Source organism: Periplaneta americana, chromosome 16 (assembly GCF_040183065.1).
Source record: "Periplaneta americana isolate PAMFEO1 chromosome 16, P.americana_PAMFEO1_priV1, whole genome shotgun sequence".
Lineage (NCBI taxonomy): Eukaryota > Metazoa > Arthropoda > Insecta > Blattodea > Blattidae > Periplaneta > Periplaneta americana.
In genome coordinates, this window is record NC_091132.1 from 13,730,617 (window position 1) to 13,756,955 (window position 26,339).

General features: G+C 35.4%; 1 protein-coding gene across 6 annotated transcripts in view; it reads left to right on the forward strand.

The window, feature by feature from the left end:
- The window catches only part of fmt (phosphatase 6 regulatory subunit 1-like protein fmt), an 80,987-nt gene extending 54,900 nt beyond the window's left edge, over positions 1-26,087 (forward strand). For 4 of the 6 annotated variants that reach the window (XM_069849088.1, XM_069849087.1, XM_069849089.1 and 1 more), the window contains 7 exons: positions 3,657-3,842; positions 6,548-6,663; positions 12,004-12,297; positions 14,506-14,635; positions 16,075-16,158; positions 18,413-18,577; positions 18,702-26,087. In XM_069849088.1, the coding sequence (XP_069705189.1) occupies positions 3,657-3,842; positions 6,548-6,663; positions 12,004-12,297; positions 14,506-14,635; positions 16,075-16,158; positions 18,413-18,577; positions 18,702-18,768 (1,042 nt within the window). In that variant the 3' untranslated portion in view covers positions 18,769-26,087. The remainder of the gene's footprint in view (positions 1-3,656; positions 3,843-6,547; positions 6,664-12,003; positions 12,298-14,505; positions 14,636-16,074; positions 16,159-18,412; positions 18,578-18,701) is intronic. The other 2 variants (XM_069849091.1, XM_069849092.1) reach the window with 1 other exon arrangement.
- Positions 26,088-26,339: the final 252 nt, after the last annotated feature.

The following is a 26,339-nucleotide window of genomic DNA, read 5'->3' on the forward strand; positions in this document are numbered from 1 at the left end:
GTATTTATTTATTTTGATTTTTATTTTTAATTTAATTATTGATATTGTGTATGGTGTGTCACTTTAGCTCTGTGGTTAGCATACATACTTACCATCCAAGTAGTCCGTGGTTCGATTCCCGGTGTGGACAGTGGAAGGAATTTATCTTCCATCCATGGGATCCTGGTGCTGTCTCAGCTGTGGCCATGTGCCGTGCTGATAGATTGGAAGGCCGCGGTGTGTGCCTGCCTAATGTTGGTTCAAAAATATGCACCCCTCACACCACATTGATTGTAAGTCACTATTAAAGGAAGAGGTAAAACGAGATAGAAAAAGAAAATATTGTATATGTGTGCATGTGCGAACTCTTAACCTATCCCCTCCAAAAATCGTAGTGATACATTGAGAAGCTTTGGAAATTGTAGTCAGCATTGTTAAGTATGACGAGGATCCTATGTTACACACAAAGCTGATAGTATGGCTTCGTGCTGAAAGATGAGGAAAAATCAGCTGAACAATATTACAGGATCAATCAAACCAGAAGAAAATGTTAGAAGATTGATACGATTTTGAAATGCCATGGTTACCGTGTTCTTCATATCTCCCTATTGCTCGAAATATGTGTGATTTAAACCCAATGGGACTTCCTTGGACAGAAGTAAAAGGAATTATAAGTACTTATATGCACAGAACTATTCGAGGAATGCATTGAGTTTTGAGCTTTTTCCATTGAAGTATGGAAGCCTACCAGATATAATGGAAATAATTGTTACTAGAGATGGCAACATTGTGATTATTGTAGTACAGGAATATTATGTGTACAAGATAAGTTTGTCTTCAGATGAATGAACATTAATAGACCAAGAGTGTATGGAAATCGGTTTGAGGAACATATTGCCTGAATAAAATTGCAGCCACGGATTTGGTAATAAGAATATAAGACAGCTTATCATGTATTACGCAGAAGAGTTATCCTTTGAGGCTACTGACCAAGTACTAATAGTTATTTGGATTTTATGTAACTTTTATTTTGTGAATAATATTGTGTTAATGTCTAGATTTCCCAATTAGTATCATGCATGACTAATTCCAGTTACCTGAATATAGTAGCATTATGTCCTCATTCGTTAAATCCTTTATCAGTTAACAAAACTTTCAAGAAACCAAGTAGTAAAATTATGGAATTAGTAACTTAAGGATTGGTAACTAATGAGTCATTATCTCATGTTTTAAGAAACTCGGTATTAATGGGCTAGTGGGTAAGGAATTACGAATGAGTTTGTAATTAAGCAGTAAATGAAATGCACTGTAGTAGTGTGACAAAAATTCAAGTAATGTGTTTGGGAATAGACAGCAGTGTGAAAGAACAGGAATGTGCTAGTGATGGACAACTACACAGAAGAAAATGAAGATTCAGTCGTATCAAGTCAGTCATTTAAAACTGCTGTCGAGGCAGATTATTGTAAATCTTCACCAAGAATAATTTTCAGAAAGACAGATTTAATTGAAACAAAAAGTAAAAGACCTGAAGCACTAAAACACTGTTAGAGCTGTTTTTACAGTTTCATTTATTATTGTTTTGGATAAAGTTCATTAAACAGTTAAAGAAAAAGTTGTTTTGTAATTATTTTCTTGTAAACTATTACATGGACAAGGACTGCAGCACATGGGAGTCCATAATACAGAGTGTTCTAGCGATAAGTACCAGTTTATTCTTTGACCGCTGGGCAGCATGGTGCTTGAGTGACCACCAGTAACCAGGCCCTTAAACTCTCGGCACTTTACTGAATTAAAACTCATATGCATACGTACTAACTATAACATGTTGTATTTAACATTAATTATTATATGTTATATTAATTACAGAATTTTGTACTCACCCTCATGACAGTAGCTCCTGGAAGTGTTGACTATTTTGTGCTATACAGAGTTCACATCACCATAAAAAACCATCATTCACATTCATGAGCTCCACTGTACTGATTTGTTTGTGTCACGAATGTTATCTTTCAATTCAATTGTACGAGGATTATTTGCATACTCTGTTTTTTAGTGTTCCTGTAAATAAAAATCTAATGGTGTTAGATCTGGGGAACGAGCTGGCCATAACCCCCTACTGATAATTCTTCGCTCAAAGATACAGCTAAGCTCTATCATAGATGCATTGGTAGTAAGAGCTGTCGCATTATCCTGTTGAAAATACCCCGTTAACCATTCATGAATTTATAAATTTTATTCTCTTTAATCACCACACACCCAACGACAATGTGACTTTCATTCTTAATGATTCACCTGACAACAATGGGTATTTCACTCAACACAGCAACACAATTGTCGTTATTGCACTCCACATGACGACAGTGACAATACACGACGTGTATTATTGAGAAGAACAACAATGTACTCCTAATTTCAATTAATGTTCACAAAGCAGTATGTGCAGAACAAAACTGTCAGTTCACAATTCGCTTGCCTTGGTTAGTTCTTCTAGCTCACTGTCCGAGTTCACTGCACATCGAACTCCGGTCTTCAGATGCGGTTCCACTGCACGTCGAACCCTGATCTTCCGGACTGCGTCGCACTCGCCTGGTGGACACTGCCACAGTTATGGACTCACTCAAGTTCACTGCACGTCGAACCCAAGTCTTCCAGATGCAGTTCCACTGCACGTCGAACTCCAGTTCTCCAGATGCTCTCGAAGGCTGGCTTCCTTGCTTGCTCACTTGAAAACTCCAGACTGATTCACTCGGCCACTTGCGCTTTTATTTATTAAACCACATGTTCATGAATCTTTGATTCACGTGGCTTTCAGAATCTTCGAGAGAGATCCGCTTCTCAATGTTTCTCGTGGTCTCTCCGCCCCGCGCCGTCACCGTAGCTTTCTCCTGTTGCTCCATACCGCACTACAACTCCTACTGAAGCTGGAGTTTGCATTTCCCCGCGCCTTCCTTCTCGCTAGATGCGCGCCCAACTCCCTGACGCGACCAGAACATTCCAGATGGATGCCACAATATGTCGGTTCTTCACAAAATTGTCCCAAAATAACGCGTATGTAACTTTCACTGTTTGTCACTTCGTAGAATTCTGTATAGTGCAAAATGGTCAACACTTCCAGCAGCTACTGTCATGAGGGTGAGTACAAAATTCTGTAACTGATTGACACATAATAATTATAGTTAGTAAGCATGCATGTAAGTTTTAATTTGGCGAAGTGCTGTGAGTTTAAGGGCCCGGTTGCTGGAGGTCGCTCAAGCACTGTGCCGCCCAGCGGTTGAAGAATAAACCGGTGCTTATTGCTGGAATGCTCTGTATTGTGCTAGTTAAGACTTTATGATTAACAACGCTTCATTAACCGTCTTGAGGCACCCTTCAATAAAATAGTTTAGTCTGTGCTACAGGTAGAAATAAAAATTCTCACTGACTCTTGTCCACATTCATTTCAAGTTTGAAGGTACCAGTCCTACGCAGTACTCCATTATTTCTTTTCTTTTTTTTCTTTTTCTTTTTTACTTGCAAAGAGACTATAGAAAATTATTTTGTTGGTCTGAGTTTTATTTCCAAGGAGAACTATTTGACCAGAGGTTTCTTTTTGTGTTATATGTCTTCGAAATTAACAGTGAACAAATATATAACAAAAAGATACACATTGAAGTCTGAAGAAAGAGTTTTGATTGCAGTGCGTCTGTGGATCGACTTACAAGTATGACCTTCAGCCTAAGTGAAGATGACCTTGATAGGCAGGCTGAATTATTCAAGCAAGTGTGTGCCCAGAAATTACATACATTGAATGATGGAGAAGAGGACATTTGGGATGATCGGGAACAAGAGCTCACCTTTCAAACTGTCATAGATACAAGAAACAGGTAATATTTTGATTACAGTCGGCTTTTATGATGAAAGTGCCTATATAAGACTATCACACTCAGCTAAACGTATGCATATTGCAGTTACCTAAATATATATTGTATCTAAAAATAACACTTTCAGCCTGGAACTATTTAAATGTGCTTACATCACTTTGTGCTGGAGGGTTTCAGTGGGTTAGTGGGGAGAAGGGGAGGAATATCTTTTTTTAGTTTTGGAAGTCCTAAATACTGTACCAGAATTTACAGTGTTGCCAGAAAGTTTAGGGACACCTTATAATTCTTATAAATTGTTGCCCTTGCCTTAAAGTATTAGAGAAACTAAGAGTGTTTTTAACTGTTGATTAATAATAGAATACTAATTTTTTAGTGCAGTTTCGGTATTTATATAATGACTGTTAAGTCCTTACAGAGAATTTAGGGGTGCTATTCATAGACATTTCGCAGCACGCGCTACGAGCGTACTAAGCTAGCTCCGGCTATCCACTGGTTACTTGTACAGAATTCAGATCATATCCTATCGCTAACACTGGTTTATGAATACGAAAAACGCTGATCATCCACCGGAAACCCGCGCTAAAAATGTCTATGAATACGGCCCTATAAGTTTATCAAACAGAATAAAAAATCTTACATTTTCAGTGTTAAAGTTGAAAATAAATGAATGAGTAACTAATTGGTGCACGATTCTCAACTGTTGCTGGATGATGTAGGATATATTACTCAAATATTTGTAAAAGAATTTCTTGGTAAATGTCCTGGCAGTTTCTAAGGTTTGAAGTTTGAAAAATGGGGAAATTTTGTTATTGATCGGTGTATCTGTAACTGTTGAATGGAGGCAGTTATAGTTATGAAGTTTGCACAGTTGCGTCCCCTCTACCACGGTGATCCCAAGGAATGCAGCTCCATTTAACAATTACAGATGAACCGACCAATAACAAAATTTCCCCATTTTCTTTAATCTTCAAAACTTAGAAACTGCTAGGACATTCACAAAGAACATTTTTTTACAATTATTTGATCTTTTCTAATTTAAAGAGTAACGTCTCCTACATTATCCAGGAACAGTTGAGAACCATTCACGAATTATAGTCCCGTCGCTCTAATTTCCGGCAAGCAATCACGTTGCAGGTCGGCTACATTTAAACGTGTGCGTCTTGTGATTTGCTCATGAAGACGTTGTTCATTTCTTAAGGCTCGATAAATACTTAATATAATCGCCCGCCATTATGGCTCTTTCGTTGGTGTTCGCAGAAAGCACACGAAGACGTTATTTGCCGCACAATTATTTGCTGAATTACAGTGCATTTGATTTATTATCATAGGAGCTACGACATGATAATGTTTAACGGTGTGGCAAATAGATTCCTCTTATGGTAGCTCAGCAACGAAAGAACAAAAATGGCGAACGATATTATCTACCTAGACTTTATAGAGCCTTCACTTCCTAAGACGTAAGCAAAGATGAGGAGTCACACCAGGAATAGTTACTTATTAATTTTCAACTTTAATACAGAAAATGTAAGATTTTTTTATTCTGTTTGAAAAACTTATAAATTCTCTGTAAAGACTAACAGTCATCATATTAATATCGAAATTGCATTAAAAATTGTCTTTCCTATTGTTAATCAACAGTTAAAAACATTGTCTAATCATTTTAGACCAGAGCAGCATTTTATAAGAATTATAAGGTGTCCTTAAACTTTCTGGCAACACTGTATTTATAAATATCCTGTTGTTTAAATAAAAAATTTGATGCATTGTTTTCAGTTTTATATGCTGAAGTACAGTGGCATGTAATACTCCCAGTAGGTTACTATTATAAATTACACAGCTCAAGCAATCCTATATGAACTATCTGTAGCTTGTTCACACATACACCCTACATGTACGTTGAATCTTTTATATAATGCACTGTTCATGTATTTACAATGCACACATTTCACATTATCAGTAGACTTGCAGATATTAATTTTGCTTCAACACAGCTATTGTGACAAGTAATTTGAAATATCCAATGGTGGAGCAGGGGTAAGGAAGTAAGATTTACCTCCCTAAAGAATTGAGAGTCGTAAATAGTATAGTTTTCATCTTCCTAAAATATTAAAGAGATGTATGGTATAGTTTTTACCCTTTTTTGTGGCCAAAATTTCAAGTTTATAATTTATCATTTATTTTAATGGGAAGAAAGAACTTCAAAGTTATTTTATTATAATAACAAAAATAGCAAAATTCGAACCTTTACGACAGTGACATGAAACAGATTTTTTTTGTGGTTCAAAACATCACAACAGTGGCTTCAAAAGCAATTTCAACATTATCGAAGTCACGCACTCAACGAGGTGCTGTGTTCGGTGTTTTAGGTATTTATTCGTCAATTTATTTGTTTAGTGTTAATTTGATTTTTTTATAGTGCAAAGTTTTGTTTGTTTTTTGTTTTGTTGATTTAATTTTGTTTAAAATGCCTGGCAGGACACTTGTGGCATTTAGATACCCAGCTACCAGGGAAAGAGTTAAAGCTAGTAAACATAGATTTGCTCCAGCAGATAGTAACTCTGTCAAACCCTAGTCACATGTTTTGATTTCTGCTCATTTTTGGTCTATTGTTTTCAAAATCAGTTGAATTTAGATTTGATTTTATGCTTCTAAGTGTAGTGACAGATGATTCCTTAAGGTTTAAAATTGCCTTTGCTTTTGTTTGTAAGGGAATGGCACGGAGAAGATGCAGCAGGTAACAGTAGTTCAGATGAGGAGGAGAGAGCTGGTCCAGAAGGAAGAGAAGAAGTGCACATGGAAGTGGATTCCACAGATCGTGAGTATTGTACGTTTTTACCTACTGTATATTCACCTGTTCAGTTGCCCAATCTATACTAATAATAAATCTGTAGCCGAAATGTTTCTGGTAATTTTCGATTTTCCAAAAATAATTGGTCCTAACATATATAATTAACCACCCTGAAACCGAAAATCGCTTTCTTGAAACTTTTGTCTGTCTGTCTGTCTGTCTGTCTGTCTGTATGTATGTATGTATGTATGTATGTTTGTTACCTTTTCACGCGATAATGGCTGAATGGATTTCGATGAAAATTGGAATATAAATTAAGTTCGTTGTAACTTAGATTTTAGGCTATATGGCATTCAAAATACATTATTTAAAAGGGGGGTTATAAGGGGGCCTGAATTAAATAAATCGAAATATCTCGCTTATTATTGATTTTTGTGAAAAATGTTACATAACAAAAGTTTTTTAAAAAATAATATGCGATAAGTTTTATTCCTTGAAAAATTTTGATAGGACTGATATTTAATGAGATAAATGAGTTTTAAAATTGAAATAACTGCCATCTAAGGCCGTGTAATGAATTAAAAAACAAATGACTTCGTCTATAAGGGGCCTTGGAGAGCAACAATCTAAAGCTATGAAAGATAGCCTATAGAGAATGTTTCTGTGTTTGTATGAAGTAATATCGGAAGCTGAATTAACCGATTTGTATAATTAATTATTATTTCACCATTGGAAAGTGTAGTATCTCTAGATGGACATAATGCTATAATGTTATTACAGTAACTCCTGATATAATATAATATAATATAATATAATATGATTCCCGGTTAGAGCACAGGAATTTTTCCTTAAAGGGGATTATTTCTGTGTTCGTCCATGGTCTGGAATTTAGGTTAAGTTTAGATTTAAGACCTCTCCTGGCACCACATTATCATAATCATCCTATCACATCATCGGGGTAATGTAATTCCGCCTTCCAGGCGCCCCAACCTCAGAAGTGGGTTACAACTAAGCCACGGCCAGGAGAGAAGACCAGAAATGTCGAAAGACAACGTGGTGGCATTGGATAAAAAATAAAAAATAAAAAAAAAATTATATAATATAAGTTATTTGAAGGGTTCAGAACCATAGTGGGCCAAGCGCCATTTACTGAATACGTAGAAAACAAGGGTTAAAATTAAGTTATTACCATAATTCAATGGAAACCTATAACAAGTAAAATAAAATATACACATTAAATCTAAATGATGTCACTCTTCATTAAACTATGGTTGCATGTAATAAAAATTAAGAAACATGTTAAAGGAATTGTCATTGCACCAAATAAGTGTCTCTGGACCAAAATGATCGCATTTTAATTATTTGGATACAATTTAAATTAAGTAACATATTAAACGATTTATCCTTCTATCAAACACGAATGTTCCCTGGATCAAACGTCCTATTTTAATTATGTAATTACTTTATATTTATTTCTAATGGGTGCAGCGGAGCGCACAGGTACGGCTAGTTTGTTTTATAAATACCTACACAGTGAAAGGTAATCCAGCTGTTTATGATGAGAATTGGCCCAGTTTTGCTGTGTTGTCAATGACTGTTTCATAATTTGCATTTCTCTTTAACTCTTTAAAAGTTTACATTGACAGTTGTAAGCTTGAACTAATGAAAAATATCTGTAGAAGATTGGGAAATGAGTGGATCATTTCTGTTCTGTAAATAGAGAAGAAAAGATGGACCAAACAAGTCTCGGAACTTGTAAGCTGTCCTTTAACAGTCTGGTGTTAAGATCTGAGCTAACAGAGATCCTTGGCAGAAGTGAGAAGAAGGTAGAAATTTTAACTAAGCAGATGACAGATCACCCATCAGTTTTGCTGCCAGTAACATGGCAACCCAGTCTGGAGTTGTGCTCTGGCACGGGTTCGATTCCCGCTTGGGCTGATTACCTGGTTGGGTTTTATTCCGAGGTTTTCCCCTACTGTAAGATAAATATATCAAATCTATGGTGAATCCCCAGCCTCATCTCGTCAAATATCATATCGTTATCACCAATCCGTCCTGTGCCGTGGCGTCGCGGTATAAGGCATCCCGCCTAGGACTCGCATTACGGAATGTGCGCTGGTTCGAGTCCTCATGGGGGAAGAAATTTTCTCATGAAATTTCGGCCAGTGTATGGGACCGGTGCCCACCCAGCATCGTGATGCACTTGGGGAGCTACGATAGGTAGCGAAATCCGGTTGTGAATACCAGCTATAACGGCTGAGGGGATCATCGTGCTAACCACACGATATCTCCATTCTGGTTGGATGATCGTCCACCTCTGCTTCGGCATGTGGGCGTGAGGCCAGCGGTCGGCTGGTCGGTCTAGGCTCTTCACGGGCTGTAGCGCCACGGATTATTATTATCGCCAATCCCTTTGATATTACGTAACCTCGTAGTTGATACAGCGTCGTTAAATAACCAAGTAAAAACACGGCAACCTTTGAGCTCTGTGTAGTTTGATTTTGCTGTACTTTGAGGGCACCATCCCACAATTAATTGTTAACACTCAAAAGATTTGGAATCCATGGCATCATTCCTAAAATAATCACTTCAATCATTGAAAGATCTGTGACAGAAAAACCATTTATACTGAATATTATAGTTCCCCCCTCCCTTTTTTTTTCCGTTAGTGTGTGATGTAATAAATATATATAATTTATATTATTTCTAAAATTTATGTTCTATGTTCACGTAAATTTGACATATCTACTTACTGTAATCAGTTATTATTCTTGTATGCATAATGTTATTCTGTGTTCTTGACAACCCAGGATGCCTGGGCAGACGATTTTTTTTAAATAAATTATATAATAGTGGAGAAGTGATTACAGTAAGACAGGGAGAACAGTGAGACATTTTTTATTAGATGGTAAATTTTGATGTTGAGATGTTGGTAACAGTGGAGTTGTATGTTGCATGAGTAAAATAACAGTATTTTCATACTCGAATTGATTTTAGTTATAAAGGTGAGTGATGAGAAAATAATTCGTAAGTTTTCACTCTACAAGTAAAATTTTGACTTGTGTTTAATGAAGGTTATATTTGATATACACATGAAATAGAAATATGAATGTTTTGTTACCTAATACTATGATATTTGGGATTATGTTTGGCAAAGTTTCGTCTTTCTTGTTTTAATTTTTAAGTGATGGTGTCATTTTTAAATGAACTATGCGTAAAGGGAACAGTGAGACATGCCACTGAAGGGTACACTGACGTCTCACTGTTCCCCTGTATCAATGATTTGCAAAAACAAACTCTAATTATATTACATTTACCGGTAACTAACATTAAAAATGAACATACTAGTAACTAATTTAGGAACTATAGCTTAAAATAATGGATACATTACATTTTAATGGTTTCATAAATAAAAAATTATTCACAAAATTTAAGAAAACGTTAAAAAATAATAAAGAATTAAATTAAATTCTTATAATTATAAGCTTTGTTGTCACCAAAACTTCATTTCATTTTTTTCGCAAAAGTTTGAAATGTCATGGAAAATTCACTTTTCCAAATGTTCCAGATGTTTCAATGGTTTCAAAGTCTGACATCAAAATGATTCTAAATAAGCCTACAGAACATGTCAAGATAAAGAGACAGCAAGCTTTCCTTTCTTTTGAAATAAATGTAAATCATTTCAATGTCCGTTAATAGACACTGTGGTGTCTCACTGTACCCTCCTTAATGGGAACCGTGAGACATTTGCATTTTTTTTTGACAAACACGTATTTTATATTATGTCTTTTATCTATTAACATTTTTGTTTATGTATTATTGTACTCCATGTTTTAATGTCTATTTCTATTGCACTTGATTTTAAAAATACTTGAATTATCACTTGCATACATGTCTTAATATTTTATGTCTCACTGTACCCACTACTCCCCTATATCATAACTTCGGTCTTAAGGTACGGTTTGTTTATGGCGATCATCGTCGGACGCACATCGCCGGCGATTATAAACGCTGGCGATGATCGCCGAGAAGTGGTTTCTTTATTGACGCACATCGCTGTAGATTCTCATTTGTTTATTCCTTCATCTACTACATATGGTCAAGTAAATTAATGTAGGCCACGGACATAACCTAAAAATGATAATGAATAAATCCAAGATAATGAAGTTGCTATTTATTCTAGAAGAGGGAGATGATGATATCAAAATCTCGCATGCGTATTATAAAAGGAACAAGCTACAGACTAATGAAATATTCAGGAATAGGTTTACAGAATTCTGTTTTAACACATTGATAATGAGACATCTTTATAAAAACGCTACAAAATTTAAGGAATATTTCAGACTCTCACCTGACCAGTTTGATTATGTTTTGAGTTTAATTGAAAATGACAATGTCAAATTACCTACAAATTTTGTCAAGACCCCTGTAACTCCAGTTGAAAGATTGGCAGTAACTCAGGTTATGAACTGATTATTATTATTATTATTATTATTATTATTATTATTATTATTATGATACTGTATTACATTACATGGTGTATTCCAAACAATAATTAAAAAAAAAATTGGCTAAACCAGCGCTGAGGTAGTTCCCTTCGTAATTCGCTTATACACTTTACATGTACGAACATGTGATAGGTTAGGTTTGGTTCGTGTGGGCTTTTATTATGCCTTGTATATACAATCAACTACATCTCTACAAAAAAAAAAAACCGCTATATTTCAGAATACCGCGTAAGTACTTAGGTAGGCCTAGTCACAGAAAACTTATAGAAGAGAGAATTTCCCCCTTACCCAACACTGAACGAAATTCTCTGGGGCTTGGGCGTGATAAAAATGTAATATGTAATGTAAGGGTTTATTGTTTAATTTGTTTATTAATTCACAAGCTCATATTAAAAAGAGCATTATATTGTGACACATATTCAATAATAATTTCGTCTTCAGACCGCGAAAAATTACAAAAGTCTTGATTTGTTTTGCAGCCAAAACGTAGACGTGGTTAACGTGTACAGATTAGATATTCGATATTACAACATGACCTTGTCTAAATATCGATTATTGAACACGAATGCGGCGATGTGCGTCCTGAATTTGCTTCAGAAGCAACCTCCAGCGATCTGCGTTGCGTCCAACGAACTGCGCTGGCGGTCTTCGCTGTAAAGAAACCGTGCCCATTCATTTCAACTGCTAGCAACTCTGGCGACAATCGCTGGCGATGTGCGCCCAGCGATGATCGCCGTAAACAAACCGTAGCCTTAAACAGAAGTGTTAAAATCAGTGATTCTGTAAGGTATCTTCTGCTTCTCACCAATATGTGAGTGAACTAAATACGTAAAAATATGAGGAGTAACATATGATTTTATCTTTACAGCTTGGGCAGCAGCCGATCTTTCAAGTGAAGGTGCAGTAGCCCCTATAGCAGTAGATGCAAGTAATCCATGGGGCAACAACAGCGAGCCTACCCCAGCATTAGGACCCACAGCGCCTGATGAGGGAGGATGGGCAGACTTTGATTCAGCTGGGTTTGCTGATTTTGAAGCAAACTTTGGAGCAGCTGGTGTTACAGACATTTCTAGCAACATTAGTACAAGCAATTGCAAGAGTAGTCACCAAGAAACAGAAAAGACAGAAAGCAACGTAACAAACTCTACATCACTGGCAGAATGTAAGTTTGAAAGCCTGTTTGTACTAGATTAGGAATTTTAGTAACTGTATAATTTATTGCTGGTTTCCAGAAAAGAAAAAAAATCTTGAAAGATAATCACGTGTTTTTCTACAGAATTTAAAGTCACACTCCAACTAAGTTTTCTGTTCAATTTCTTTACAAAGTGATGCCTTTCATCTGCAATTTAATTACGTTATCTTTTGGTGAATATGTATTGTCTCTGTTTTCTAAATACGTTTAATTTCTGTACTTACGAATGGCTTTTAAAGAACATGAGGTTCATTGCCATCCTCACATAAGCCTGTCATCGGTCCCTATCATAAGCAAGATTAATTCAGTTCTCCCATCTATGTCTCGGCCTCCTCAAAGGTCTTTTTCCCTCAGGTCTTCCAACTAACACTCTATATGCATTTCTGGATTCACCTGTATGTGCTACATGCCCTGCCCATCTCAAATATCTGGATTTAATGTTTCTAATTATGTCAAGTGAAGAATACAATGTTTGCAGTTTCGTGTTGTGTAACTTCATTCTCCTGTAACTTCATCCCTCTTATACCTGCTTTGGTTTATCTTGTCTCAGTAGCAATAAAACCAAGTCCCTTCAAATGAGGGTGGAGATTATAGGAGGGTTGTAAATTTTCAGGATTCCTTTCAAAACCTTGTTATTGTACAGGCTGCCGGAATTCAGTTTCTTGAAAGACAAGCTCAGTGATGGAACTACACAGTACGAAGAGAGATATTTTGTTATTTTATTTTGCACTACAGAATGTATCAACTAGTCCTTTCCGCCACTGGATGTATGGACGGCATCACTTCCACTCCCCCATCGCCATAACAATACAGACGAAGTAAGACATATCTCCTTTCTCTCTCTTTCCACAGTGAGACAAGATTCATCACACAGGCTTTAGCACCAAATATTTTCCTAAGCACCTTATTCTCGAACACTCTTAACCTCTGTTCCTCTCTCAAAGTGAGAGTCAAAGTTTCACATCCATACAGAACAACTGGTAATATAACTGTTTTATAAATTCTAACTTTCAGTTTTTTTTTTTTTTTTAAGCAGACTGGATGACAAAAGTTTACTAACTGAATCATAGCAAGCATTTCCCATATTTATTCTGCATTTAATTTCCTCTTGAGTGTCATTTATATATGTTACTGTTGCTCCAAGATATTTGAATTCTGCTGCAGTATTATTATTATTATTATTATTATTATTATTATTATTATTATTATTATTATTATTATTGGCGGCCGGGTAGCTCAGTTGGTAGAGCAGCTGGCTACGGACTGAAAGGTCCGGGGTTCGATCCCAGGTGGTGACAGGATTTTTTCTCGTTGCCAAACTTTCAGAACGGCTCCGAGGTTCACTCAGCCTCCTATGAAATTGAGTACCGGGTCTTTCCCCGGGGATAAAAGGCGGTCAGAGCGTGGTACCAACCACACCATCTCATTCTAGTACCGAGGCCATGGAAAGCATGAAGCTCTACCTCCATGCTCCCCAAATGTCTTCATGGCATGTTACGGGGATACCTTTACCTTTTTACCTTTTACCTTTTTATTATTATTATTATTATTATTATTATTATTATTATTATTATTTGTTGGAGTGCAAATGATTAATGACAAACATCTTTATCATGTGGTGTGTGGATAAGCTTCAGGGCTTCTACCGCGTTGTCTTGGTGTTGGTGGCTGACGTTTCGACCGCTGTGTTGTGGTCATCTTCAGAGCAGTTGTTGGATAAGGAAATAGTCTGCGAGCTGGTATATATATAGTAGTCTCGATGGGGGGAGTACTTGCGGTGATAGGTCATAGGACAACACCAAGACAACGTGGTAGAAGCCCTGAAGCTTATCCACACACCATGTACACCAGCCACGGAAGCCTAATCAAACATCTTTATCATGTATTGGTATCAATAGTATGTTGAGAATTGAACTCACTTTATTACAGATATCAAGTATGGCAGATTTCTAAATTGGATTTAGTAGGTGGACAAGAGTTTTCAGAACTATCCCACTGTTACTATCGCTGCTACTGTATGGAAATGAATGAAGAGGAAAATTTTAAGTTTATTCCAATATGTGAAAAATAAAAATGTAGCTTTATTGCAAACTTCCCTTGATTATTCCTACTTGATGTTGTATTCACAAATTCCTACTATAAGTGAGTACAGCAGCTATCTGCTTCACTGTGTTGCAGCTTCTAGCAAGACAGTAGTTCCTGAAACAGGTAGCAGTACTGAGACGGGGTCTGCTGGCGGGCCCCCTGACCAGGACTCCAAGCTTACCTCAGAGATTAAAACTCAAGAAAAGAATATGCCTGAAAAGGGGTTAGTTAGTTTCTCCTGAAATTTTACTTGCTTAAGAAAGTGCTCTCTCTTTTCTTCTCCTTTTCATGGTGCACTCCAAATATGGGCCAGGGAATTACGTGGGAAAATAGATATTGACAGCTTGAAATTTCCTTGTTAGTCACTCATGGTAAATAATATTTCTCTCTCTCCTCGTCATAAAGAATATTTCAGTTTAACCTTGCTTTTGCTTCAAAATAAAAACAAAAATAATTGAGTCCACTGCAAGAATGATGGATGTCACTTTCTTGTCGAAAATGAACCAAGACTGTCAATGCATAGCTTAAGACATATAGAATGTACATAGAGAGTTACATGGCATTAACACTGATAGTCATTGTGCAGTAATGATCGGAAAATCACAGTTAAGCTTTGAGCACTAAGCATTTCAAACTTTCAATCGCTTCTCCTGCAAAATGTATTCCAAATGACATCCATCATTCTTGCAGTGGACTCTTCAATTTTTAATTAAAGTTTTCGTACAAAGAGGTTCTAAGATTTTGTACAGTATATAACTTAATAATGCTATTTGGATGGCACCACATTATTCTTCATGAAAATGAGAAGAAGGAAGCAATTAATAACTTAAAATAATCTTTGATATAATGGTAATGAGAAAAGAGAGTAGTCAGTGGAAATCAGTTGTTTATAATGGAAAGATTCTTTATTTTCACTTGTTTATGTTCTTGAGTGTTTTTGTTTATTGTGATGCGATTGCACCAAACAATATGAAGCATACAGCAGTACAGCATAGCCCATTACTCAAGTCCTGTGAAAGTAGTTTTATTTTTAAGGAAAATGCGTTTTAAAATTCCAAGTGTTCCGTTCTCGAATGGGATACTGCAAGGAAGTGTCTTATCACCTATCCTTTTTAATATTGTTATGAACCAGATACTGAATAAAGTATTAGGAGAAAATTATATAGTCAATACAAAAACACTGTTCTATGCTGATGTTGTAATGATTTGGGGAGGAAATGAACAAGAATTAGAAATGAGATCGATAAATTGAAATAGTGTAATAAATGAATATGGATTAAAAATAAACGAAGAAAAACTGTAACAATGGAAATAGCAAGAATATCAAAATCAAAGTCAGAATTAAATTAAGTTGAAAATATTTAGAGAAATAGTAAGAAATTTCATCTATTTGCGAAATGAAATGAATAATGATGGTAAGATACAACATGAAATTACTAGAAGAATGCAGTATAGTGGTAAATGCTAACCCAATCGTGTGTGTGTGTGTGTGTGCGTGCATGCGTGCGTGCGCGCGCGCGACCAGGATATGGATTAAACTTCAAGAAATTCTCTTTGCGATGGCGTAAACCAAATGTATGTATAGTAAATAACTATCTGATACTAAGTAGGCCTATCTAAGTAATAGCAATTGATTTTAACAGTTAATTTTTCAACTTACAGGCCTGATCTGGGATCAGATGATAATGCAAACCCTAGTGCTTCTATAGGAGAGGATCATCAACAGCTGCTTATAGATAATTATAGGTAATAAACATTGCGTTTCAATTTAATTCTACAATGATTTTTACTGCTGCTTTACTCATGTAATTTCTTCTGCCGTGTAATTTTTGTCCTAAAATATTTGTATGAAAATTAACTTATTATTATTATTATTATTATTATTATTATTATTATTATTATTATTATTATTATTATTATTATTAAAAAACACGTTTATTGAACAAACAGCTGCTTAAATCGTTGTAAGTTGCCACATGACAAAGCCTACATTTTCAATCCTGAGTGGATAAATGTGCAAGTAATAAAAACAAACAATTAATAATGCATGTATTTGGTAAATATTTTTATAAATATGATAGTGAATGATGCCTACGAATTTTCGTAAATATGAAAATAAGTGATACCTGTTCAAATTGGAACCTGAAAAATCCAGAATGCCATCTGTTTCGGAATAATTTATTGGTCCCAGCGAAATTCGTATGTATTAAGTGTAATTTTTCCTGCATAAAATAGAAAGTGTCCAACACGGAAACAGAAACTGTCTGATACTGTTCAAAATGGAAATAATATTTTGGACAAACTGCTTTAATGTAAACTATATTTTGAAACAGTATGTGCTTTCAAGAAATGTACGAAATATGTAGGTTGCTAAGATAAGACAAGTTTTCTTTTGCAAAATTTTAGAGGGTACGAGGGTATTTTGGCCTGGTGATCAAATTTTATTACCCTGTTGACAACCCTGACAAGTTCCTTCAAAGATGTTCAATGCTTCACACCTGTATACTGTCGTAGCTGGGCAGAACCAATTTCTGGACATATTCTGCAAAGCAAACTCTTGAACTGACAAAGAAATTTGATAAGATAGAATTCAATAGAATAGAATGGAGGCTCCTAGTTGAATTAAATTAATAATGTGCAGTGATATACAGTATAGTATTATAGTATAGTGTTGATTTTGTGTGGTTAGTAAACTTTAATAGTGTTTAATGAGTTACAATAAAATTTGTACAGAAAATGACATTTTCATCAAGATGATTCACCAATGTAATAAGCGGTAAAATCGTAATACAGCAAACGCTAAGCTCTGCCCACGACCCCTTTCCACTTTTACCCTACTAGCTCACCAGACACTCTACGTGATAGGCGAGTGTTGTGTCGAATGCACATTTCATGTGGATGGGGATAACTTCCCCTACTGGCGTTCGCTATATTGCGATTTATCCCAATAAGCAACAGAAAACTGATTTAATGTCTGTAGTGTTAAACAGAATATTTTGTACTTCCTGCAATTTGCGGCATGCCATTTTGTTTTTCATTTATACAAATAAAAATATTAGGACCATGTCACTTCCGTCTTGAACAGGTTTTACTGTATAAGATTTCATTGCGCAAATTTACGAAAATTATAAGTGAAATAAAAGCCTTACTTTTGGAATTATGAAGAATTTTCGGAACAACTGGATAATACCCACGGCAGAGCAATGTCGATAGTCGACGTTACTCGCTGGCCACTAGTCACCAGGCCGTACCGAGCCGTGCCAAACAAAACACAATCGAAATGGTGGTAGTAAAATTCGCGACTATATTCTTAAATAATTCACTGCATTAGTCAAGTGCAAGACTTCTGGCTTCTGTTGCATTCAAACAATTATAAAATACGATAATTTGGTCCAGGGAGCATCCCTTTTTGATGTAAAGATAATTTGTTTGGCTTGTTTCTTAAATAAAATTACGAAATGGCGTTCCTGTGCTTAACATTTAATAAAAAAAGAAATATAGCAAAACTATTTTGTCTCGAGACTCTCATCTAAGTCATATAATAGGTCACGTAATCTACTTCAATATATTTGCGCAAATATATCTTGTAGCTAACAGTGGTGCTATCTCTCAGTAATGTTCAGAACGAAGGAGGTAGAGAGAGAAAAGAAACAAATTTCTCCCTCCAACGATGCCACACACCAACGTCGTGTTCTTATGTTGGCAAGATTGTGTATTTACTTAAATTTGGTGCTAAACGTAACGGCACGGTACAAAGATATCGTGGGAATTCTCCAGTTTAGCGGAATTTTCTTTGTGTATAATCCAGAAAACGAAAATTACTCTTCTTGTTTGAGTGTATAGTGAATGATTTTATTTACTCATGAAAACTGAATGGTCATTAAATGTATGTATTACCTTTGCATCCCTTTTTTTTTTTTTTTTAATTGTTTTCAGGGATTACAATACCCATCTCCACAGTCCCACATGTTTGTGAATCACAGCTTTATCTTGTATACAGGTTCTTATCAGCACAGGGTTTGATGGCAAGTAGCAGTGGTCAAGGTGAAGTACTGTCATCATCACAGCAGCGTGAGACTGAGCCGGTGTCAAAAGAGAATGGTCCAGTACAAGAAGCAGCCAAGAGCACAACTGAACCTGTAGATAACAGTCAGTCAGCATCTATGTAAGTGAAGTGGATAGACATTGGATACACACAGTTAATCTATGCATGTTTGTCCAGATATTCAAGTTTGCTGTATAGAATTGTTGAAAATTGCTTTTCTAGTGTTACACTGATGTGATTTCAGATCCAAGCAGAGTGAAGCAAGTTCAAGTCAGTCTTGTCTAGGCGCAACTCCCAATGGTCCTGTTTGAATTCTTATGTCAGTATTGACAATTTAAATCTGTGTTCAGGTAAGCCTTGACTCTGACAGGACAGTAAAGGGCCTATACAACAAAGTGAACAGCATTATCACATGATTTGAACCATATCAGACTCTCCATGTAAGATGCGAGTATCGTGATCTGTGTACCACGGCTGTATTTGAGTGCTCGAAGAGTACAAGAGTGCCTCTCATGTTTTCCCAGCGTTCCTCTTGAGGTGCTCCATGCATTCTATAGTATTGTGTCTGGGCAGATTCATCAAATGGGACGAATATAGTGGTGCATTGATGTTGTAAATTTATTATAAAACATATGGTCTAAATCCTTTCAAGGTACCACAAGAGTTTTTGCTGTTGATCAAATGATTATGGCCGTTAAATACAAAGGTAGTCCCTTGGTGGAACAGCGAGCAGTTCAGCATGATGTGATAGGTAACTACATGACACCTGTTTTAATTTGAATTCTTTTATGCTTAGTTTTTGTAAAGTATAAATTATTGTAAAGCCTTTATTACAGTGCATAACTTTTATAATAATTTAGATTACTTAAGCTCCAGAATGTATTTGTATAATCGTCCTTTTTTTCTGAAAGTGAATTGTTGATATTAACTGTGTAATGAAAATCCTGTTTTAAGGCATTTCTAAATCTTTCATATCTAGCGTTGGAAGGGAACATTCATTCTGGTATAGTTTTCAAAAGCATAAATTGCCTGCATCAAATTTCTAATGACTTGAAAAATGTTATAAGATATTGCCCTTCGCATTCTACCAGTATTTTATGAATTCGAACAGTTTTATCTAAAAAGATTATAGTTTGCTGTTGAAATTAAGATGCTAATGCATTTTTTTAAGTCATGAAGTGTTTGGGCTGATTCTCCGTAGCACTGTTTATAATAATCCCTGAATTATATCATCCCTGACCCCCATTCTGTGATGTGGCTTCCAGTTTGCTCGCCATAAATTAGTTTTGCACAATTAAATGCTGTTTTGTGTATATGATGTTTGAAACAGTCACTGTGCAACATTAATATATAAAAAAATGTTAGGAAATGTTCGGTGAAATTCACTAGTTTCTATGAAATATAGCAGAACTAAGGGCCGATTTTCTGCTGAGAAGTGCTTTTACTTATGTAGCCCCCTTCCCCAGAATAACATGTTGCAGTTTGAAGTAAGCTTGGTACATTCTTACGAGAACAGTTTTGGCCTTCTATTGTTGTGTTTGTATTAACATTGGCTCAGTTATTGGATATCTGTACGAAGTAAACCATGTCTAAAGTACCAGTTAAATAGACCTGGAAGTCAGTTGAGTACACAGGGATTCAGTGGTTTATGTCAATTTTATTACATTCTTTTAAAGGCAAATGGAAATTATTTTTGTGCAATGTAGAAAATTTTAAATGAAAATTGTCAGATATGTATGTATGTATATATATATACTGTATATGTATGTTAAGTACACCACAGTAATTTAAGAGTAAAGTTTTGACATGAAAATCTTGTATACTTACGAGATTGTTTTTGTGCACAATTTACAGTTACAGGCCTCAACAAATTTGGTCCAGAGTTTGAAGCCATCCCTAAATTTTTAAGTGTTAGTATGGATAATTATTTTGGAAGTCAGTGTACTTTATGGATACAACATTGCTCAAAAATTAGGTGCCACAAGATAATTTTTAAGGTGCAGTAACAATCTGGCATCCAATATTTGTGGAGCCCTGTGTAATGCCACTATCTCTTTATACTGTGCTCCACAGTGCCCATGATTTTGGTTCATCGTGCTAAGTTTGCAATATAAATGCACCAAACGAATACAGATTAAATGATCCCAAATGATGGGCAGCATATATTATATCCAGGTGGAAATTCATGAGAATGGAATGTGCTTTTGTATTTGGATATATCCTTGCAGGATATTCAATTCAAAGATATATGAAGAGAAAGATTATAAATATATATAAAATAGTAAATATGTTTTATGATTAAGCACATAGTTCTTATAATGTATTAATTGTTGCAACAGAAGCAATATAATTATTAGCATTGTTGATAATCTACATTTTATGCTTCCATAAAACAGTCCACTATTACAGTTTTTTAAAAATACTTTCCTACATGGATGTGTAAATCTGTAAAACGAAGTGCACCCCTCCATCAACCTACGTGGAACATTTTAGTTAGTGTCAAGTCAGAGATTCTCGTATAATTGCAATATTATAGTTTGACGTTGCATTCCAGTCAGACAAGCACATAACCATAAAAATGAACTTCTGCTTGTTGCGCAAAATGTGTTTGAAGTATTACAGTTAAGCTCCACTATAGTGAGACCTCGTATTATTCAGGAAAACCTCGTTATATCGAGTATTAGTAACAGAGGTGCCAACCTTTGAAGTGGGTTATCCGTATCCGTAAACCCCTCCCCCTTGCTTTTCGAAAAAGTCAGATCTGAACCATATTGTATATAATTACACACTACCTGTCAGTTCTTCAGCCATAAAACATTCTTTATTGCTTTTTTTTTTTTTACATCTAAGAGCTGTTTTTCTGCAAAACTCTTCTTGAAACATACTTCTGATATCGTGATTTTCTGGTCCAGAAGTGATTCTAGTATTGATGTGCTTAACACAGGCCTGAATTCTGTTTTATTCTTTAATTTTACATAATGTTTCATATTGTACTTGTCCACATTCATTTCTAAGATCAGCAGTTTTGCCACAATTTATATCTATTTATGTCCATTTGCAATGTTTTCAGGAAAAATTATCACATTAGTAATTTACAAATTCTTTGTCAAGCTTGTCTTGTTCACTTCCTTTCAGCAAATCTTTATATCTTTGAATAAAATATTCACGATATGAATATAATTCATCTTTGTCATCCGAGGCTTCTGTTGAGACTTGAAAGCAATGTGAAAATGACGCTCAATGGGTTGCTAGCCCAGAGAGGTACAATTGCATTTCCTCTGCATGGTGGTGAAGTGTGGACTGTGAAGAATAAAGATGTCAGTAGAATAACAGCAAGTGAGATGAGGTTCATGAGAGCAACAGCTGGATATACTCGCTGGGATCATAAAAAAATGAGGACATAATGCAAGAACTTCAAATAGAACCCATTATGCAGTTCATCAGCAAATATCAACTTCAGTGGAAGGGTCATCTCGAAAGAATGGATCGATGCAGAATTCCAAAAGCACTGTTTCATTACCATCCGCATGGCAAAAGATCTCTAGGCCGTCCGAAGAAGAGATGGACTGAAAATTCTAGTTTGAGACCGTAACAGGCCACTCGGCCTAATACTTGTTAGGAAGACGACAATACGAATATGAAACATTTTTTGTGTGTGAAATATCCAAACTTTTGAATGCTTAAGAAATTCATCCTCTTGATTATTAACAAAGAATGAAGAAATGCGCTTGTTTTCCAATTTCACTTGTCCATATATTTCACGCTTCTTTGAATCAATGTGACTTCTATAATCGTTTCTGCCATCATGGGCTATAGAAAAATCACAGGAGCACACGCTACAAAACACGTGGTTTTGACTAACACATGAAGCATGACACCTTACCAATGCTACCCAATATACTCCAGGGACATAACGGATTTTTTTTTGTCTGTGTTTTAACGCGTGAACAATGTAAAGAGTAAACACGATACGTGGCATGTGCGATCCATGAAAACCACTCACATCTTTGTCTGACTCTTCCCTTTCGCATGAATGACTATTTTTTTTTTCTTTGGCCTAGCCGAAAGTGCTGTTGTTTTGGTATTGCCAGTTATTTGGGTGCCAGATAAGAAGCATTTTATTATATATGATTTTTTCCCATAATATTATTTTTCTATAACAATTTTCCCTGATGAACTGTTAAGTCGTTTGAAGAAATAAATAACGTCTTCACAGCATTAACGTTATAAATTTTGATGTTATGTTACCTGATTGACTAGTTTCGATGTAGTTTGCGTCATCCTCTGAATCCTAGTGAGTTCCAACATTATTTTTTCGGTTTTTTTTTTTTTTTTTTTTTTTTTTCAAGTGGGTTATTTTCGATGCTTTATCAACATCTTAGGTTATTTAGAGTCTGAATGAAATGAAGATGATAATGCCAGTGAAATGATTCTGGGGTCCAGCACCGAAAGTTACCCAGCATTTGCTCATATTGGGTTGAGGGAAGATCCCGGAAAAAACCTCAATCAGGTAACTTGCCCTGACCGGGAATCGAACCCGGGCCACCTGGTTTCTCGGCCAGATGCGCTAACCATTACTTGACAGGTGTGGACGGTTTCTTGTTGTGGTGGGGTGTGTTGACCACTCAGTTAATCAGTGATTATATAAGTGTTAAAAAAGTGTATTGAAGAATGAAAATGATTTTCCCTTTGACCGTAATTCTGTAATGAGGGAGGGGAATCCATAATAATTACGGACAACCCATAATAGTTGGCACCTCTGTAACATATAACTGTAAAAGGAAAATTTAGCAGCAGTCTTGATGTTTGTGTTTGGTACCGTCCTCTTGTAGTTTAGCACAATGGCTCAGTTTGTATGGGTTATTTGTTTTTGAGAGTGGACAACAACGTGGATGATGTTAAATAATATATCCTGCCAATTTCACTAACTCACAAAGAAGTATTATTTGGAATTTGGTGTTCAAATCTATGTTCTTCCTTTTTGATGTCATAATTGCAAGTATATGTGCACGAGTAAGTCTGAACATTGGAATACGTCCAATTTTTAAACACACATCACTTCCGGATACAATGAGAACTGCAGAAGCAGGAGGTGAAAGGTAGGTCATCCTGTTTTAGGCAGTATTTATAGCATTTGACACTATGACACCAGACTCTTATTTCACGAAGGTACAAATTACAAATTACAGGAGAAAAAAAAGTTACAAATCACTGTATTTACAAATGTTTGCATTTCACGAAAATGCTGTTGTAAATTTGTAAGTGAAGTAGAGAATAACAGGTTCCAGGCCTGATGCTACAAATTCAATTGTCATTTGTTTTCAATTTTACAAATTCTATGTTACAAATTTACAAATTTTGTACAAATTCTTACCGTACTCAAGTATAAAAATACATATACAGGCATATAAAAAGATCAATTTACATTTCATATTACTACACTGATAAATTTGAAGACAATAGGAGATGTATAAATGACAAAAAAATCTATACTTACTTACAAATGGCTTTTAAGTAACCTACAGGTTCATTGCCACCCTCACATAAGCCCGCCATTGGTCCCTATACTGAGCAAGATTAATCCAGTCTCTGTCATCATATCCCACCTCCCTCAAATCCATTTTAATATCCTTCCATCTATGTCTGCCTCCCCAAAGGTCTTTCTCTCTCCGGCCTCCCAACTAACACTTTATATGCATTTCTGTATTCGCCCATACGTGCTACATGCCCTTCCCATCTCAAATGTTTGGATTTAATGTTCCTAATTATGTCAGGTGAAGAATACAATGCGTGCAGTTCTGCGTTGTGTAACTTTCTCCATTCTCCTGTAACTTCATCCCTCTTAGCCCCAAATATTTTCCTAAGAACCTTAATCTCTGTTCCTCTCTCGAAGTTAGAGTCCAAGTTTCACAACCATACAGAACAACCGGTAATATAACTGTTTTATGAATTCTAACTTTCAGATTTTTTTACAGCAGACTAGATGACAAAAGCTTCTCAACCGAATAATAACACGCATTTCCCATATTTATTCTGTGTTTAATTTCCTCCCAAGTGTCATTTATATTTGTTACTGTTGCTCTAAGATATCTGAATTTTTCCACCTCTTCAGAAGATAAATCTCCAATTTTTATATTTCCATTACGTAGAATATTTTGGTCATGAGACATAATAAAATACTTCGTCTTTTCGAGGTTTACTTCCAAACCTATCGCCTTACTTGCTCCAATAAAATTTCCGTGTTTTCCTTAATTGTTTGTGGATTTTCTCCTTACGTAGTCACGTCATCTTCATATACAAGAAGCTGATGTAACCCATTCAATTCTAAACCCTGTCTGTTATCCTAAACTTTCCTAGTGGCATATTCTAGAGCTAAGTTAAAAAGTAAAGGTGATAGTGCATCTCCTTGTTTTAGGCCACAGTGAATTGGAAAAGCATCAGACAGAAACTGGCCTATGCGGATTCTGCTGTTAGTTTTACTGAGACACATTTTAATTGATCTAACTAATTTCTTGGGAATACCAAATTCATTAATAATGTTATATAAAACTTCTCTCTTAACCGAGTCATATGCCTTTTCGAAATCTATGAATAACTGAGGTACTGTACCCTTATACTCCCATCAAACAATTCTTATTAATAGGTACATCATTTATTTAGTTGTAGTGTTCTAGTGACATGCTCTTCTGTTTCACATTCATTTGTTACTGATATTAAGTTCAACAATGACTTTTAGAAAATGCATGACCTACATTATATAAACAAAAGCCTGTTATGTAAATCACTCATGGCCTACATTTTATACAATTTAATCACTATTACAATTACAGGAATATTTTCGAAAGTTTTGTGAAAAATGTTTTACTGTAATTTGTATCTATAGCATCTACTTCCTGTAAATTTGTAATTTGTGCTTTAGTGAAATAGGGCTCAGGAACAGTCTAGAATGTCACTCTAACAATACTGCTGTAAGGATTTTGTGAATACACCAAAAATTTAAGAACATAGTTACCTGAAAGTTACTCCTTATGACGAGGGTTAAAAAATTATACTTCCTTTTTTTACTAAACATTTACGTTTTTCTCGTACTAAAACAGTATTCGTTTTGTTGGATTGTAGTGATGGAATTGTAATTGTTTTGATTGGAGGAGTGTGCTAGTATTGTGCAAGCAGTCAACACGTTGTGGTATTAACATGTTTTGCACATTCACAACTTTTTTTATATATATATTATTTATTAGCTAAATACATTTGTACCATTTTATTTCGAAATTGGAACATGAAGAGAATGAACGAGGCCAAAATATCCTTAATAGAAAACAAATACCTAACAAAGAAGGGAATCCTTTTAGAAACTCGATTCATGTTACTTGTATTGAATCCAGTTTCTACATATACCTCAAAAAATTGTGAAATATTTTGATTAATCAAGGGGACTTTGAATAGTTTTAGTACAAATATAATTGAATTGTTTAATTAGTCATACACTTCTGAAGTTGATCAAGTGTCAGCATTCTCCTACAGAACTTTGTAAATAAAACCTACTGGAAAAACTACAGTACATAATGACCAAGCTTCAAACTTTATAGATCCTAGGTAAAATAAATATTGTTACAATTTGTTGGCTCTTGGTTTTGAATTGCATTGCATGATGTTAACTTTATTTCTTCAGTTTCCCATGAATCCGTAATCCATTGCATGACAATAAGAGACAAAAATAAAGGAACAGAGATGAGATTTAGAACAGTTATGTACTTAATCATAGTGTTGTTACTAACTCTTCTGATTTATGGGTTTGTAAATCTTTACTTTCAACGAGAAATGGGGAAAGAATTTTGGTATAGCAAAAAATTAGGATTTCAACACAGATAAACATTCTAAC